The 15,285-nt window shown below is 53.7% G+C and overlaps 1 protein-coding gene across 1 annotated transcript in view; it reads left to right on the forward strand.

Annotated features, from left to right (window-relative positions):
* The first annotated feature begins 8,711 nt into the window (after positions 1 to 8,711).
* The window catches only part of LOC137311388 (tripartite motif-containing protein 29-like), a 96,299-nt gene continuing 89,725 nt past the window's right edge, over positions 8,712 to 15,285 (forward strand). Inside the window, exons 1-4 of the mRNA XM_067978629.1 lie at positions 8,712 to 9,128; positions 11,395 to 11,490; positions 12,565 to 12,795; positions 14,468 to 14,490. Of these exons, the coding sequence (XP_067834730.1) occupies positions 8,805 to 9,128; positions 11,395 to 11,490; positions 12,565 to 12,795; positions 14,468 to 14,490 (674 nt within the window). The 5' untranslated portion in view covers positions 8,712 to 8,804. The remainder of the gene's footprint in view (positions 9,129 to 11,394; positions 11,491 to 12,564; positions 12,796 to 14,467; positions 14,491 to 15,285) is intronic.

A 15,285-nucleotide genomic window follows, 5' to 3' on the forward strand; every position in this document is an offset into this window, starting at 1 on the left:
TGCCTCGGTTTCTCCCAATCCAGCATTTCGCAGCAACACACGTTTCTCTTCAGCCTGTTCGAAAGCCTTTACTGAATTGGCTTCACTCCTGGGACATGCCTGAGGGAGCCTGTGGATGACGTTCTCCCTCCCGGTACTCGGAGAACCACGGGAGAGGCTGAGGAGAAGAATTAAAGAGCGGCAGCAGCACAACCGTCAGAATCGGCAGAGCGCGGAGAACCAGGGGAGAGAGCGGAGACCCACGGGAGAGAGGGGAGAACCACGGGAGAACGGGGAGAACCACGGGAGAACGGGGAGAACCACGGGAGAGGGCGGAGAACCACGGGAGAGGGCGGAGAACCACGGGAGAACGGGGAGAACCACGGGAGAGGGCGGCGAACCACGGGAGAGGGGAGAACCACGGGAGAGAGCGGAGACCCACGGGAGAGGGCGGAGACCCACGGGAGAGGGCGGAGACCCACGGGAGAGGGGAGAACCACGGGAGAGGGCTGAGACCCACGGGAGAGGGCGGAGACCCACGGGAGAGAGGGGAGAAACACGGGAGAGAGCGGAGAACCACGGGAGAGGGGAGACCCACGGGAGAGAGGGGAGAAACACGGGAGAGGGCGGAGACCCACGGGAGAGCGGAGAACCACCGGAGAGGGCAGAGACCCACGGGAGAGAGGGGAGAACCACGGGAGAGAGGGGAGAACCACGGGAGAGAGGGGAGAACCACGGGAGAGGGAGGAGACCCACGGGAGAGGGGAGAACCACGGGAGAGAGGGGAGAACCACGGGAGAGAGGGGAGAACCACGGGAGAGAGGGGAGACCCACGGGAGAGAGCAGAGACAACGGGAGAGAGGGGAGAACCACGGGAGAGGGGAGAACCACGGGAGAGGGGAGAACCACGGGAGAGAGGGGAGAACCGCGGGAGAGAGCGGAGACCCACGGGAGAGAGGGGAGAACCACGGGAGAGGGGAGAACCACGGGAGAGAGGGGAGAACCACGGGAGAGGGGAGAACCACGGGAGAGAGGGGAGAACCGCGGGAGAGAGCGGAGAACCACGGGAGAGGGGAGAACCACGGGAGAGAGCGGAGAACCACGGGAGAGGGCGGAGACCCACCGGAGAGGGCGGAGAACCACGGGAGAGAGGGGAGAACCGCGGGAGAGAGCGGAGAACCACGGGAGAGGGGAGAACCACGGGAGAGAGGGGAGAACCACGGGAGAGAGGGGAGAACCGCGGGAGAGAGCGGAGAACCACGGGAGAGGGGAGAACCACGGGAGAGAGCGGAGAACCACGGGACAGGGCGGAGACCCACGGGAGAGGGCGGAGACCCACGGGAGAGAGGGGAGACCCACGGGAGAGGGCGGAGACCCACGGGAGAGAGGGGAGAACCAGGGGAGAGCGGAGAACCACGGGAGAGAGGGGAGAACCACGGGAGAGGGGGGAGACCCACGGGAGAGAGGGGAGAACCAGGGGAGAGAGCGGAGAACCACGGGAGAGGGCGGAGAACCACGGGAGAGAGGGGAGAACCACGGGAGAGAGGGGAGAACCACGGGAGAGAGGGGAGACCCACGGGAGAGAGGGGAGAACCACGGGAGAGAGGGGAGAACCACGGGAGAGGGCGGAGACCCACGGGAGAGGGCGGAGAACCAGGGGAGAGGGCGGAGAACCAGGGGAGAGGGCGGAGAACCACGGGAGAGGGCGGAGATCCACGGGAGAGGGCGGAGAACCACGGGAGAGAGCGGAGAACCACGGGAGAGGGGAGAACCACGGGAGAGAGCGGAGAACCACGGGAGAGGGCGGAGACCCACCGGAGAGGGCGGAGAACCACGGGAGAGAGGGGAGAACCGCGGGAGAGAGCGGAGAACCACGGGAGAGGGGAGAACCACGGGAGAGAGCGGAGAACCACGGGAGAGAGGGGAGACGCACCGGAGAGGGCGGAGAACCACGGGAGAGAGGGGAGACCCACGGGAGAGGGCGGGGAACCACGGGAGAGGGCGGAGAACCAGGGGAGAGGGCGGAGAACCATGGGAGAGGGCAGAGAACCACGGGAGAGGGCGGAGAACCAGGGGAGAGGGCGGTGAACCACGGGAGAGGGCGGTGAACCACGGGAGAGGGCGGAGAACCACGGGAGAGGGCGGAGACCCACGGGAGAGGGCGGAGAAACACGGGAGAGCGTGGAGACCCACGGGAGAGAGGGGAGACGCACGGGAGAGCGCGGAGAAACACGGGAGAGAGCGGTGACCCACGGGAGAGAGGGGAGACCCACGGGAGAGAGCGGACAAACACGGGAGAGAGCGGTGACCCACGGGAGAGAGGGGAGAACCATGGGAGAGGCTGAGGAGAAGAGTTGAAGAGCAGCGGCAGCACAACCGTCAGAATTGGCAGAGCGCGGAGACCCACGGGAGAGAGCGGTGAAACACGGGAGAGAGGGGAGACCCACGGGAGAGGGCGGTGAAACACAGGAGAGAGGGGAGACCCACGGGAGAGGGTGGTGAAACACAGGAGAGAGGGGAGACCCACGGGAGAGGGTGGTGAACGACGAGAGAGAGGGCGGTGAACCACGAGATTATTCGGTGAACCACGAGATTATTCGGTGAACCGCGGGATTATTCGGTGAACCGCGGGATTATTCGGTGACCCGCGGGTTTATTCATTGAGGAATAAAAGCCCCACAGGAAAAGTGATCCATCTGTGACTAACTAAAGAAGTTAAGGATTGTATTAGAATAAAAGAAGAGGCTTGCAATATTGCCAAGAAGAGTAGTAAGCCTGAGGATTGGGAGAGGTTAAAGAAACCAGCAAAGGATGACCAAAAAAATGATAAAGAGGGAGAAAGTAGAATATGAGAGTAAATTAACAAGAAATATGAAAGCAGATTGTAAGACAAGTATGTAAAAAGGAAGAGAGTACCAAAAGTAAATGTGGGTCCCTTAGAGGCTGAACTTAACTGGACCAGCCACATAAATACTGTGGCTACAAGAGCAGGTCAGAGGCTGGGTATTCTGCGGTGAGTGACTCACCTCCTGACTCCCCAAAGCCTTTCCACCATCTACAAGGCACAAGTCAGGAGTGTGATGGAATACTCTCCACTTGCCTGGAGCCTGCAGCTCCAACAACACTCAAGAAGCTCGACACCATCCAGGACAAAGCAGCCCGCTTGATTGGCACCCCATCCACCACACTAAACATTCACTCCCTTCACCACCGGCGCACAGTGGCTGCAGTGTGTACCATCCATAGGATGCACTGCAGCAACTCGCCAAGGCTTCTTCGACAGCACCTCCCAAACCCGCGACCTCTACCACCTAGAAGGACAAGGGCAGCAGGCACATGGGAACAACACCACCTGCACGTTCCCCTCCAAGTCACACACCATCCCGATTTGGAAATATATCGCCGTTCCTTCATCGTCGCTGGGTCAAAATCCTGGAACTCCCTACCTAACTGTTGGAGAACCTTCACCATAAGGACTGCAGCGGTTCAAGAAGACGGCTCACCACCACCTTCTTAAGGGCAATTAAGGATGGGCAATAAATGCTGGTCCACGTCCCATGAACGAAAAAAAAAGTCTGAGACAGGAGAAATGATAATGGGGAATAAGGAAATGGCAGAGACATTAAACAAGAATTTTGTATCTGTCTTCACAGTAGAAGACGAAAAAATCATACCAGAAATAGTGGGGAACCAAGGGTCCAATGAGAGTGAGGAACTTAAAGTAATTAGTACTGGTTAAAAAAAAGTACTGGAGAAATTAATGGGAGTAAAAACCAACAAATCCCCTGGACCTGCTGGCCAACATCCCAGGGATCTGAAAGAGGTGGCTGCAGAGATAGTGGGTGCATTGGTTGTGATCTTCCAAAATTCCATCGATTCTGAAATGGTCCCTGTGGATTGGAAGGTTGCAAATGTAACCCCGCTATTCAAGAAAGGAGGGAGAGAGAAGACAGGGAACGACAGGCCAGTTAGCCTGACATCAGTCGTTGGGAAAATGCTGGAATCTATTATTGAGGACGTGGTAATGGGGCACTTAGAAAATCATAATATGATTCGGCAGAGTCAACATGGTTTTACGAAAGGGAAATCGTGTTTGACAAATCTACTGGAGTTTTTTGAGGATCTAACTGGCAAGGTAGATAAAGGGGAATCAGTAGATGTAGTTTATTTGGATTTTCAAAAGGCATTCAATAAGGTGCCACATAAAAGGTTGTTACACAAGATAAGGGCTCATGGGGTTGGGGATAATATATTAGCATGGATAGAGGATTGGTGAATGGACAGAAAACAGAGAGTAGGGATAAACGGGTCATTTTCAGGTTGGCAGGTTGTAACTCGTGGGGTGCCGCAAGGATCAGTGCTTGGGCCTCAGCTATTTACAATCTATATTAATGACTTAGAAGAAGGGACCGAGTGTAATGTACCCAAGTTTGCTGACAATACAAAGCTAGATGGAAAAGTGAGCTTTGAGGAGGACACAGAGAGTCTGCAAAGGGATATCAACAGGTTAAGTGAGTGGGCAAGAAGGTGGCAGATGGAATATAATGTGGGGAAATGTGAGGTTATTCACTTTGGAAGGAAGGATAGAAAAAGGGAATATTTTTTAAATGATGAGAAACTATTAAATGTTGGTGTTCAGAGGGATTTGGGTGTCCTCGTCCACGAAACACAGAAAGTTAACCTGCAGGTTCAGCAAGCAATTCAGAAGGCAAATGGTATGTTGGCTTTTATTGCAAGGGGGTTGGAGGACAATAGTAAGGAAGTCTTCCTTCAATTGTGCCGGGCTTTGGTGAGACCTCACCTGGAGTACTTTGTACAGTTTTAGTCTCCTTACCCTCTTTAGAGGCGGTGCAACAAAGGTTCACTCGATTGATTCCTGGGATGAGAGTGTTGTCCTATGAGGAGAGATTGAGTAGAATGGGCCTATACTCTCTGGAGTTTAGAAGAATGAGAGGTGATCTCATTGAAACACACAAGATTTTGAGGGGGCTTGACAGGGTGGATGCTGAGAGGCTGTTTCCCTGGCTGGAGAGTGTAGAGCTAGGGAGCATCGTCTTAGGATAAGGGGTCGGCCATTTAGGACCGAGATGAGGAGGAATTTCTTCACTCAGAGGGATGTGAGTCTTTGGAATTCTCTGCCCCAGAGGGCTGTTGATGCTCAGTCGTTGAGTATATTCAAGGCTGAGATCGACAGATTTTTGGACTCTCGGGGAATCAAGGGATATGGGGATCGGGCAGGAAGGTGGAGTTGAGGTCGAAGATCAGCCATGATCTGATTGAATGGCGGAGCAGGCTCGAGGGGCCATGTGGCCAACTCCTGCTCCTATTTCTTATGTTCTGATCTTCTTCTGTTGTCACATTTTTTGCCTTTCTCCCCCTCTTTGCCCTTTACACTGTTACTATCCCAGTCTATATTGTGATAATTGAAAACCCCCATTTTCACTACTCTATAGTTTTTGCATCTTTCTGTAATTTGCCCGAAAATTTGCCCCTCTATCTCCTTCCCACTATTTGGTGCCCTATAGTGTACACCCATTGGTGTAATAGATCCTCTATTGTTCCATAATTCGAAACAAATAGATTCTCTCTTTGACCCTCAGATACATCATCCATTTCCAGTGCTAGAACGGTTTCCTCGATCAATACTGCCACCACCCACCCGCCTCCCGCCAACTCCTTTCATTCCTTCCCTATCTTTCCTGAATACCTTGTAGCCAGGATATTAAGCCCCCAATCCTCCCCTTCTTTGAGCCTGGTCTCTGTTATTGCCTCTATATCATAGTCCCATGTGGTGACTCGAGCCTGCAGCTCACCAACCTTATTGATCACGATACCTGCATTTACTCACACACACTCTAAACTCATCTTCGACTGCCTCGCATTTACCCCCCTATCTGCTCCCTCCTATTTCTGAACTATTCTTTAGTCTCCCTCCCAGTCCTCTGTGCACCTTGTTTCTCCTCTCTAATGTTTCCTCCTGGTGCCCATCCCCCTGCCAAATTTGTTTAAACCCTCCCCCCACAGCACTATTTAACCTCCCCGGGGGGACATTGGTCCCAGCTCTGTTGAGGTGCAACCCGTCCATTTTGAACAGATCCCTCCTGCCACAGAACTGGTCCCAATGCCCCAGGAATCTGACGCTCTGACTCCTGCACCATTTCTCCAGCAACGCATTAACCTGTCTTATCCGACTATTCCAATACTCACTCGTGCGTGGCACTGGGAGTAATCCAGAGATTACTATATTTGAGTTCCTGCTTTTTAACCAGATAGAGAGAAACTATTTCCTCTGGTGCGGTAATCCAGAAGAAGGGGCATAACCTTCAAATTAGTTAATTAGTCAAGGGACAGAACCCTAAAATTAGAGCTCGGTCATTCAGGGGTGATGTCAGGAAGCAGTTCGTCACACAAAGGGGAGTGGAAATCTGGAACTCACTCCCCCAAAAAGCTGTTGAGGGTGGGGGTCAATTGAAAATTTCAAACCTGAAATTGGTAGAATTTGTTAGGCAAGGTTATTAAGGGTTACAGAACCAAGATGGGTAAATGGAGCTAAGATACTGATTAGCCAGGACCAAATTTCATTGTGGAACAATCTCGAGGGGCTGCGGAGGCTATTCCGTCCCTATGTTCCTGTGACCAGAACTGGACACAATGGTTCTGACCAGAATTGGACACAGTACTCGAAGTGGGTCTGACCAGAACTGAACACAGTACTTGAGGTGGGTCTGACCAGAACTGGACACAGTACTCGAGGTGGGTCTGACCAGAACTGGACACAGTACTCGAGGTAGGTCTGACCAGAACTGGACACAGGACTTGAGGTGGGTCTGACCAGAATTGGACACAGTACTCGAGGTGGGTCTGACCAGAACTGGACACAGTACTCGAGGTGGGTCTGACCAGAACTGGACACATTACTCGAGGTGGGTCTGACCAGAACTAGACACAGTACTCGAGGTGGGTCTGACCAGAACTGGACACAGTACTCGAGGTGGGTCTGACCAGAACTGGACACAGTACTCGAGGTGGGTCTGACCAGAACTGAACACAGTACTCGAGGTGCAGTCTGACCAGAACTGGACACAGCACTTGAGGTGGGTCTGACCAGAACTGGACACAGTCCTCGAGGTGCAGTCTGACCAGAACTGGACACAGTACTCGAGGTGGGTCTGACCAGAACTGGACACAGCACTTGAGGTGGGTCTGACCAGAACTGGACACAGTCCTCGAGGTGCAGTCTGACCAGAACTGGACACAGTACTCGAGGTGGGTCTGACCAGAACTGGACAAAGTACTCGAGGTGCAGTCTGACCAGAACATGACACAGTCCTCGAGGTGAGTCTGACCAGAACGGGACACAGTACTCGAGGTGGGTCTGACCAGAACTGGACACAGTACTCGAGGTGGGTCTGACCAGAACTGGACACAGTACTCGAGGTGGGTCTGACCAGAACTGGACACAGTACTCGAGGTGGGTCTGACCAGAACTGGACACAGTACTCGAGGTGGGTCTGACCAGAACTGGACACAGTCCTCGAGGTGCAGTCTGACCACAACTGGACACAGTACTCGAGGTGGGTCTGACCAGAACTGGACACAGCACTTGAGGTGGGTCTGACCAGAACTGGATACAGTCCTCGAGGTGCAGTCTGACCAGAACTGGACACAGTACTCGAGGTGGGTCTGACCAGAACTGGACACAGTACTCGAGGTGGGTCTGACCAGAACTGGACACAGTACTCGAGGTGGGTCTGACCAGAACTGGACACAGTACTCGAGGTGGGTCTGACCAGAACTGGACACAGTACTCGAGGTGGGTCTGACCAGAACTGGACACAGTCCTCGAGGTGCAGTCTGACCAGAACTGGACACAGTACTCGAGGTGGGTCTGACCAGAACTGGACACAGCACTTGAGGTGGGTCTGACCAGAACTGGACACAGTCCTCGAGGTGCAGTCTGACCAGAACATGACACAGTCCTCGAGGTGAGTCTGACCAGAATGGGACACAGTACTCGAGGTGGGTCTGACCAGAACTGGACACAGTACTCGAGGTGGGTCTGACCAGAACTGGACACAGTACTCGAGGTGGGTCTGACCAGAACTGGACACAGTACTCGAGGTGGGTCTGACAAGAACTGGACACAGTACTCAAGGTGCAGTCTGACCAGAACTGGACACAGTACTCGAGGTGGGTCTGACCAGAACTGGACACAGTACTCGAGGTGGGTCTGACCAGACCCTGTACAGTTTGATCATGACTTCCTCTGACTGTATTCTGCTGTTTTGGATTTATTGTCCAACATTGTTTTATCTTTGTTGGTCACAGCTCTGTGTTGTTTGGCTATGTTTCGTGTTGAGTTTACTGAGACTTGTAGCCTCTGCTGGTTTGCTTTGTTTGATCTCTCTTTGCCCCTCTGATGAACCTTTCAACTTTTTCTGTATATTTTTCTATTCCTCCCAGAGATCTCCTTCACCTTCCTCTCTGCAGGATTTGTGAAGGTTATTTTTCCCTCTTTATATCAGTTTTAATTTGTTTCTTAAACCATTTTGGGTCTGGTCTGAGCTGATTAGTTTTCGGTTTGTTTACTGAGCCCAGTTTGCTGTATTCTGGCTCCAGATTGTAAAATTGTAATCATGTTTTACTGATTTTGGTTCTGACCTGCTACTGCAGGACTGAAAGGGTTAATCTTCAGACAGAGTGAATCATGAAAGTGAAACTAACATCGTCACTCCCGACACCGAGTGTTTATAAGAATTTCACTTCCTGCTCTGGTTCCTCAGTCTCTCTTGTGCTGTGTGAAAGCTGCTTCAGGTGCTGCAGGGATGGAGCCTGGAGCTGATTCAGCCCATGTCGTGTGTGATTACTGTGTCGAGAATCCATCCCCAGCTGTGAAGACGTGTCTGAAATGTGAAACATCTTTTTGCTCCAGTCATTTAAAACCACATCTGCTGAACAAGGCCTTCAGTGGACACACCCTAATCGAACCTGAGGCGGATCTTACAGACAGGCAGTGCGTTCACCATAAGAAGATCCTTGAATACTACTGTGAAGATGATGCAGAGTGTGTGTGTGTTTCCTGTACAATAATAGGGAAACATAAATCCCACACACTGCTGAGCCTGGATCAGGCACAAGCTGCAATTAAGGTGAGTGACACAATTCCTGATATTAAATACAGTGAGGGAGAGTTTTCCTGTAGAGCTCAGTAATTCACTGTGTGGGCACCTGTGAGAACTGGCACTCCATGGCACAGGGCTGTAGAGCAGAGCATGTTGTAGCCCTGTGTAACACTGGGGTATTCTGCCATCTGACCAGCAGGGAGAGGACCATCACCGGTGGGGGGAGTGAGGGACACCCACGGGGGGAGACTCAGGGGCTGGGGGGAGAAACTGTTTCTCACAACAAGAGGGAATTGGTGTTTGAGAAATGCTGGTGTGACTGAGTCTGTCTCCCTTTCCCCTCGGCTGATTCCTGGAAATGGAGGAGCTGAGTCCGTGTGAAAATGCAGCACACGGTGAGTCAGTGTGAAAAGAAGCCGGTGTGTGTGTGGTTCCTCAGTTTATACAGGGCAGGGAGCGCCTCTTTACTGAGAGCCACAGAAGGGAATATTTCTGCTCAGGGCCCAGACACTGAGAATCCCCCAAACCACTTTCTGTCCACACCCAGTGGGGTCACTCCTGGAACGGAATCATTTCCCTTTTACATTCCAGTTTCAATCCCTTTTATTCCTCCTCTGTCAAAACTGCTCACTACTCCAGGATCATCCTGGAATGTAAGATAATCCCCGGCTTCTGTTCTCCACTATCAGCAAGACCCCTCTCTCCTGCCCCTCCACCGTCACCTCCAACAACAAGTGCAAAGAGCTCATGATCTTCTTTATCAGGTGGATTGAGACAATCCGTTCAGCTGCCTCTGCTGCTTCCCTCCCTTCCCATCGCCGACCAAACCAATCTTCTCCCAAGTTTCCCCCCTGTCCTTGCCCTGAACTCACATCTCCATTTTCTCTCCTAACTCCCCTCCTGCAATCTCCGTGCTCATCTTGTCCATGAGACCCACTTTCTGCTCCCTCCACCCAATCCCACTATTCTGCCGACCACCCAACTTCCCTTCCTGGCCCCCATGGTCGCTGATATTATAAATAGTTCCCTCTCCTCTGGTACTGTCCAGCTCCCTTTCAGATCTCCCATCATCACCCCCTCCTCAACAAACATACCTTTGACCCCTCTGTCCTCGCAAACTATCGCTCCATCTCCAACCTCCTTTTGCTCTCCAAAGATTTTGAACGTGTTGTCGCCTCCAAAATATGAGCCCATCTTTCCCACAACTCCACGTTTGAACCCCTCCAATCAGATTTCGACCTGTGCCATGGCACTGAAACGGTCCTTATCAAAGTCACAAATGAGATCCTATGTGACTGTGGCCGTTGTGCACAATCCCTCCTCGTCCATCTCGATCTGTCTGCTGCCTTTGACATGGTTGACCAACCATCCTCCTTCAAAGCCTCTCCTCCGTTGTCCAGCTGAGTGGGACTGCCCTCGCCTGGTTCCACTCTCACCTCTCCAGTCGCAGACAGAGAATTTCCTGCAATGGCTTCTATTCCCACTCCCGCACTGTTACCTGTGGAGTCCCCCAAGGATCTATCCTTGGCCCCCTCCTATTTCTCACTTACATGCTGCCCCTTGGCGACATCATTTAGAAAACAGAATGTCAGGTACCTCATGTACGCTGACATCACCCAGCTCGACCTCACCACGACCTCTCTCGACCTCTCCACTGCCTTTGATTGGTCACGCTGCTTATCCAACATCCAGTCTTAGATGAGCAGAAATTTCATCCACTGAAACATGAGGAACACCGAAGACATTGTCTGAGACCCCCTCCGTCACAAACTCTGTTCCCTCGTTACTGATTCCATCCCCCTCCCCGGCCACTGTCTCAGGCTGAACCAGACTTACAGCAATCTCACCATCCTATTCGACCCGGAGCTGAGCTTCTGTCCCCATGTCCTCTCCATCACTAAGGCTGGCTACTTCCATCCCCGTAATATCACCCATCTCCGCCCCAGCCTCAGTCCATCTGCTGCTGAAACCCTCATCCATGTGTTACCTGGAGACTCGACTATTCCAATGCTCCCTGGTCGGCCTCCCATCCTCCACCCTCCGTAAACTTGAGCTCATCCAAAATCTCTCCGCCTCTCCATCTCTCTCTCTCCTCCATTAATTTCCTCCTTAAAATCAATCTCTTTTACCAATCATTTTGTCACCTGTCCGAATGTCCCCTTCTTTGGCTCGGTGTCAATTTTTGTCTGATTACCTTCCTGTGAAGGGCTTTGGGAGGTTTTACTGTGTTAAAAGCACAATATAAATGCAGGCTGTTGTTATTGTTTTAAACACTTTCCAATCACCTTTACAGGAAGAATTGGAGAGAGAAATCGAGAGGCTTCGGGGAGTCCAGCAGAATTGTTCCAGCAAACAGCGAGACTTGGAGAGATCAGAAGCTGAAATAAAGGTGGGTAAAGTGGGACTGGATTTAGAAAGGGTTTCTCTCCCCGCTGAGTCAATGAGCACATCAGAAACAGGCCTTCCAAACCAGGCTGGTTGTGTTGGGGCCGAGTCACTGATTACACTGAGTTCCCCGTGTGTTTGATGTGAGGGGGAGCTGCTTAACTCTCCCTGCACCTCCCAGGGAATATTATTACATCACTTGGGCACTGGATTTCCTGAAACAGACACAGTCAGAGGCTGGGAGTTGGAGACTTGCCCTGAAGCCTGTATCAGATGAACATAGAAAGGAAGAGGAAGAAAAGACCATTAGCCCCAGCGAGCCTGCCCCATGCAGACAGGGTTCAATCACACACACCACTGATCCACCCCGAACCATGTACTCACCTGGGAAAGGCAAACAGAAGAGAATAAAAACACCTGCAGACAATTGAGGACAAACTCTGGGAAATTCCTCCCCAGCTCCCTTTTAAAGGGTGGGAGTGACTCCATACCCCCCACATGTTCAGGGAGTCTGTTCCAGGGATCGAGGACTCTGGGGTCTAACCTAACTCTGTGCCTATGGATTTTATACACAGGCCCTCTAGTCCTACCATCCCGATCCATCTCAAGTACCTCACCCAACGAGTGAGTCCAATAATCCCTCGATCATTTTAAAAACCTCAATCATGTCCCTCTCAGCCTGCCTTTCTCTAAATCGCCCTCCCTCTTGGAGCTGATCCTCAGAACTAAAATCCATCAGACTACGTGTCATTCTGGCCACCGTCCTCTCCAGAGTCTCAATCTCCTTCACCAGGTGTGGGCACCAAAACTGGACCCATCACTCCAGGTGTGGATGGACCAGGTGGCAGTGCCATACACAGTCTAAATACAGTGCTCTTTCTATTAAACTCAAGGCTCAAGGCAACACTTGTTAAACTCTGTTTTCTCTCCCAGTAGACCCTCCCCCACTGCTTGTCCATCTTTAACGGTGATCGAGTAGTGATCGAAACAAACTGTCCCGTCCCTGGAAAGTGCCGTGTGCTCAGGGTAAGAGCTGTGTGGAAGGGCCGTTTGTAATGAGAGTTGGTTTGTGTTTCAGACACGAATCAATGAGCTGAAAGGAAAGCTATCGAAGAGCTTCTCTGAATGGAGGAGACAGCTGGAAGAAGATGAAGAATACGCACTGAAACTGATCGATGAGGAGGGGCTCCGAGCTCTCTCTCAGATTAGAAGCTGTTCTGAAGCATTAAACAAGAGGATGGAACAGATTACATTAATAGATGGAGAAACCCAGAGTCTGGTACAGAGGGACCATCTCTCCTTTATTCAGGTACATCTTCAATATAAACAGGGCCATGTCTGGGGAATGGGGCGTTTCTGTGAGGCTGGTGAGAGGGCTGAATTGTTTGAAGATTGTTGGTGGATCCCAGCATTGGCGCTGCCCCCTCAGCCCTGCCCTCGGAGTGTTGGCGCTGCCCTCTCAGCCCTGCCCTCAGTGTGTTGGCGCTGCCCCCTCTGCCCTGCCCTCGGAGTGTTGGCGCTGCCCCCTCAGCCCTGCCCTCCGAGTGTTGGCGCTGCCCCCCAGCCCTGCCCTCAAAGTGTTGGCGCTGCCCCCTCAGCCCTGCCCTCGGAGTGTTGGCGCTGCCCCCTCAGCCCTGCCCTGGGAGTGTTGGCGCTGCCCCATCAGCCCTGCCCTCGGAGTGTTGGCACTGCCCCCTCAGCCCTGCCCTCGGAGTGTTGGCGCTGCCCCCTCAGCCCTGCCCTGGGAGTGTTGGCACTGCCCCCTCAGCCCTGCCCTCGGAGTGTTGGTGCTGCCCCCCAGCCCTGCCCTCAAAGTGTTGGCGCTGCCCCCTCAGCCCTGCCCTGGGAGTGTTGGCGCTGCCCCATCAGCCCTGCCCTCGGAGTGTTGGCACTGCCCCCTCAGCCCTGCCCTCGGAGTGTTGGCGCTGCCCCCTCAGCCCTGCCCTGGGAGTGTTGGCACTGCCCCCTCAGCCCTGCCCTCGGAGTGTTGGTGCTGCCCCCCAGCCCTGCCCTCAAAGTGTTGGCGCTGCCCCCTCAGCCCTGCCCTCGGAGTGTTGGCGCTGCCCCCTCAGCCCTGCCCTGGGAGTGTTGGCGCTGCCCCATCAGCCCTGCCCTCGGAGTGTTGGCACTGCCCCCTCAGCCCTGCCCTCGGAGTGTTGGCGCTGCCCCCTCAGCCCTGCCCTGGGAGTGTTGGCACTGCCCCCTCAGCCCTGCCCTCGGAGTGTTGGTGCTGCCCCCTCAGACCTGCCCTCGGAGTGTTGGTGCTGCCCCCTCAGCCCTGCCCTCGGAGTGTTGGTGCTGCCCCCTCAGCCCTGCCCTCGGAGTGTTGGTGATGCCCCCTCAGCCCTGCCCTGGGAGTGTTGGCGCTGTTCCCTCAGCCCTGCCCTCGGAGTGTTGGTGCTGCCCCCCTCAGCCCTGCCCTCGGAGTGTTGGTGCTGCCCCCCTCAGCCCTGCCCTGGGAGTGTTGGTGTTGCCCCCTCAGCCCTGCCCAGGGAGTGTTGGCGTTGCCCCCTCAGCCCTGCCCAGGGAGTGTTGGCGCTGCCCCCTCAGCCCTTCCCTGGGAGTGTTGGCGCTGCCCCCTCAGCCCTGCCCTCAGAGTGTTGGCGCTGCCCCCTCAGCCCTGCCCTCGGAGTGTTGGTGCTGCCCTCCTCAGCCCTGCCCTCGGAGTGTTGGTGCTGCCCCCTCAGCCCTGCCCTGGGAGTGTTGGCGCTGCCCCCTCAGCCCTGCCCTCGGAGTGTTGGTGCTGCTCCCTCAGCCCTGCCCTGGGAGTGTTGGCGCTGCCCCCTCAGCCCTGCCCTCGGAGTGTTGGCGCTGCCCCAGGATGGAGTGCAGTGAAATGTGGGATTATTGCCCATTCCTGTGACTGGTCCCACCTACTGTTATACACTGAACTCTTTACTCTCAATCCCAAATTCACTCTTTGGTTCCATTGGGTGTTGATTTGTTCGTTGACTGATTTGATCTCCTCTCTTTATTCACAGAACTCGAAGCAGCTCCTTTCCAGGTAAGTTCCTCTCAGTCATACAGTACCTGCTGCTGATAGGGAACCTTCCCCTGTATCTGGGAGAAGAGTGAAAGTAGAATCACCGCTTGGAAACCTTCCCAGATAAGGTGCTTTCAAATGATGGGAATATTGAGTGATGTTTAACTGTGGTTTGAGGGGTTATTGGCTCAGGCAGCCTGTGGGAAATGGGAGATTCCACATGTACACTGACGACCCCCAGCTCTACCTCACCACCACCTCTTTCGACCCCTCCACAGCATCTGATTTGTTACGCTGCTTGTCCGACATCCAGTATTGAATGAGCTGAAATTTCCTCCAATTAAATATTGGGAAGTTCGAAGCCATTGTCTTCGGTCCCCACCACAAACTCCGTTCCCTAGTCACCGACTCCATCCCCCTCCCTGGCCACTGTCTGAGTCTGAACCAGACTGTTCCCAACCTCGGCGTTCTATTTGACCCTGAGCTGAGCCTCCGACCCCATTTCCTCTCCATCACCAAGACCTCCTACTTCCACCCCATAATATCACCTGTCTCAGCATCTGCTGCTGAAACCCTCATCCGTGCTATTGTTACCTCTCGACTCGACTTTTCCAATTCTCTCCTGTCCGGCCTCCCATCTTCCACCCGCCATGACCTTCAGCTGATCCAAAACTCTGCTGCCCGTATCCTAACTCGCACCAAGTCCCGTTCACCCATCACCCTCTGCTCACTGACCGACATTGACTCCTGGTCCAGCAACGCCTCGAGTTTAAAATTCTCATCCTTGTTTTAAATCCCTCCATGGCCTCGTCACTC

The sequence above is a fragment of the Heptranchias perlo genome, unplaced genomic scaffold (genome assembly GCF_035084215.1).
Source record: "Heptranchias perlo isolate sHepPer1 unplaced genomic scaffold, sHepPer1.hap1 HAP1_SCAFFOLD_332, whole genome shotgun sequence".
In the NCBI taxonomy this organism is placed as follows: Eukaryota; Metazoa; Chordata; class Chondrichthyes; order Hexanchiformes; family Hexanchidae; genus Heptranchias; species Heptranchias perlo.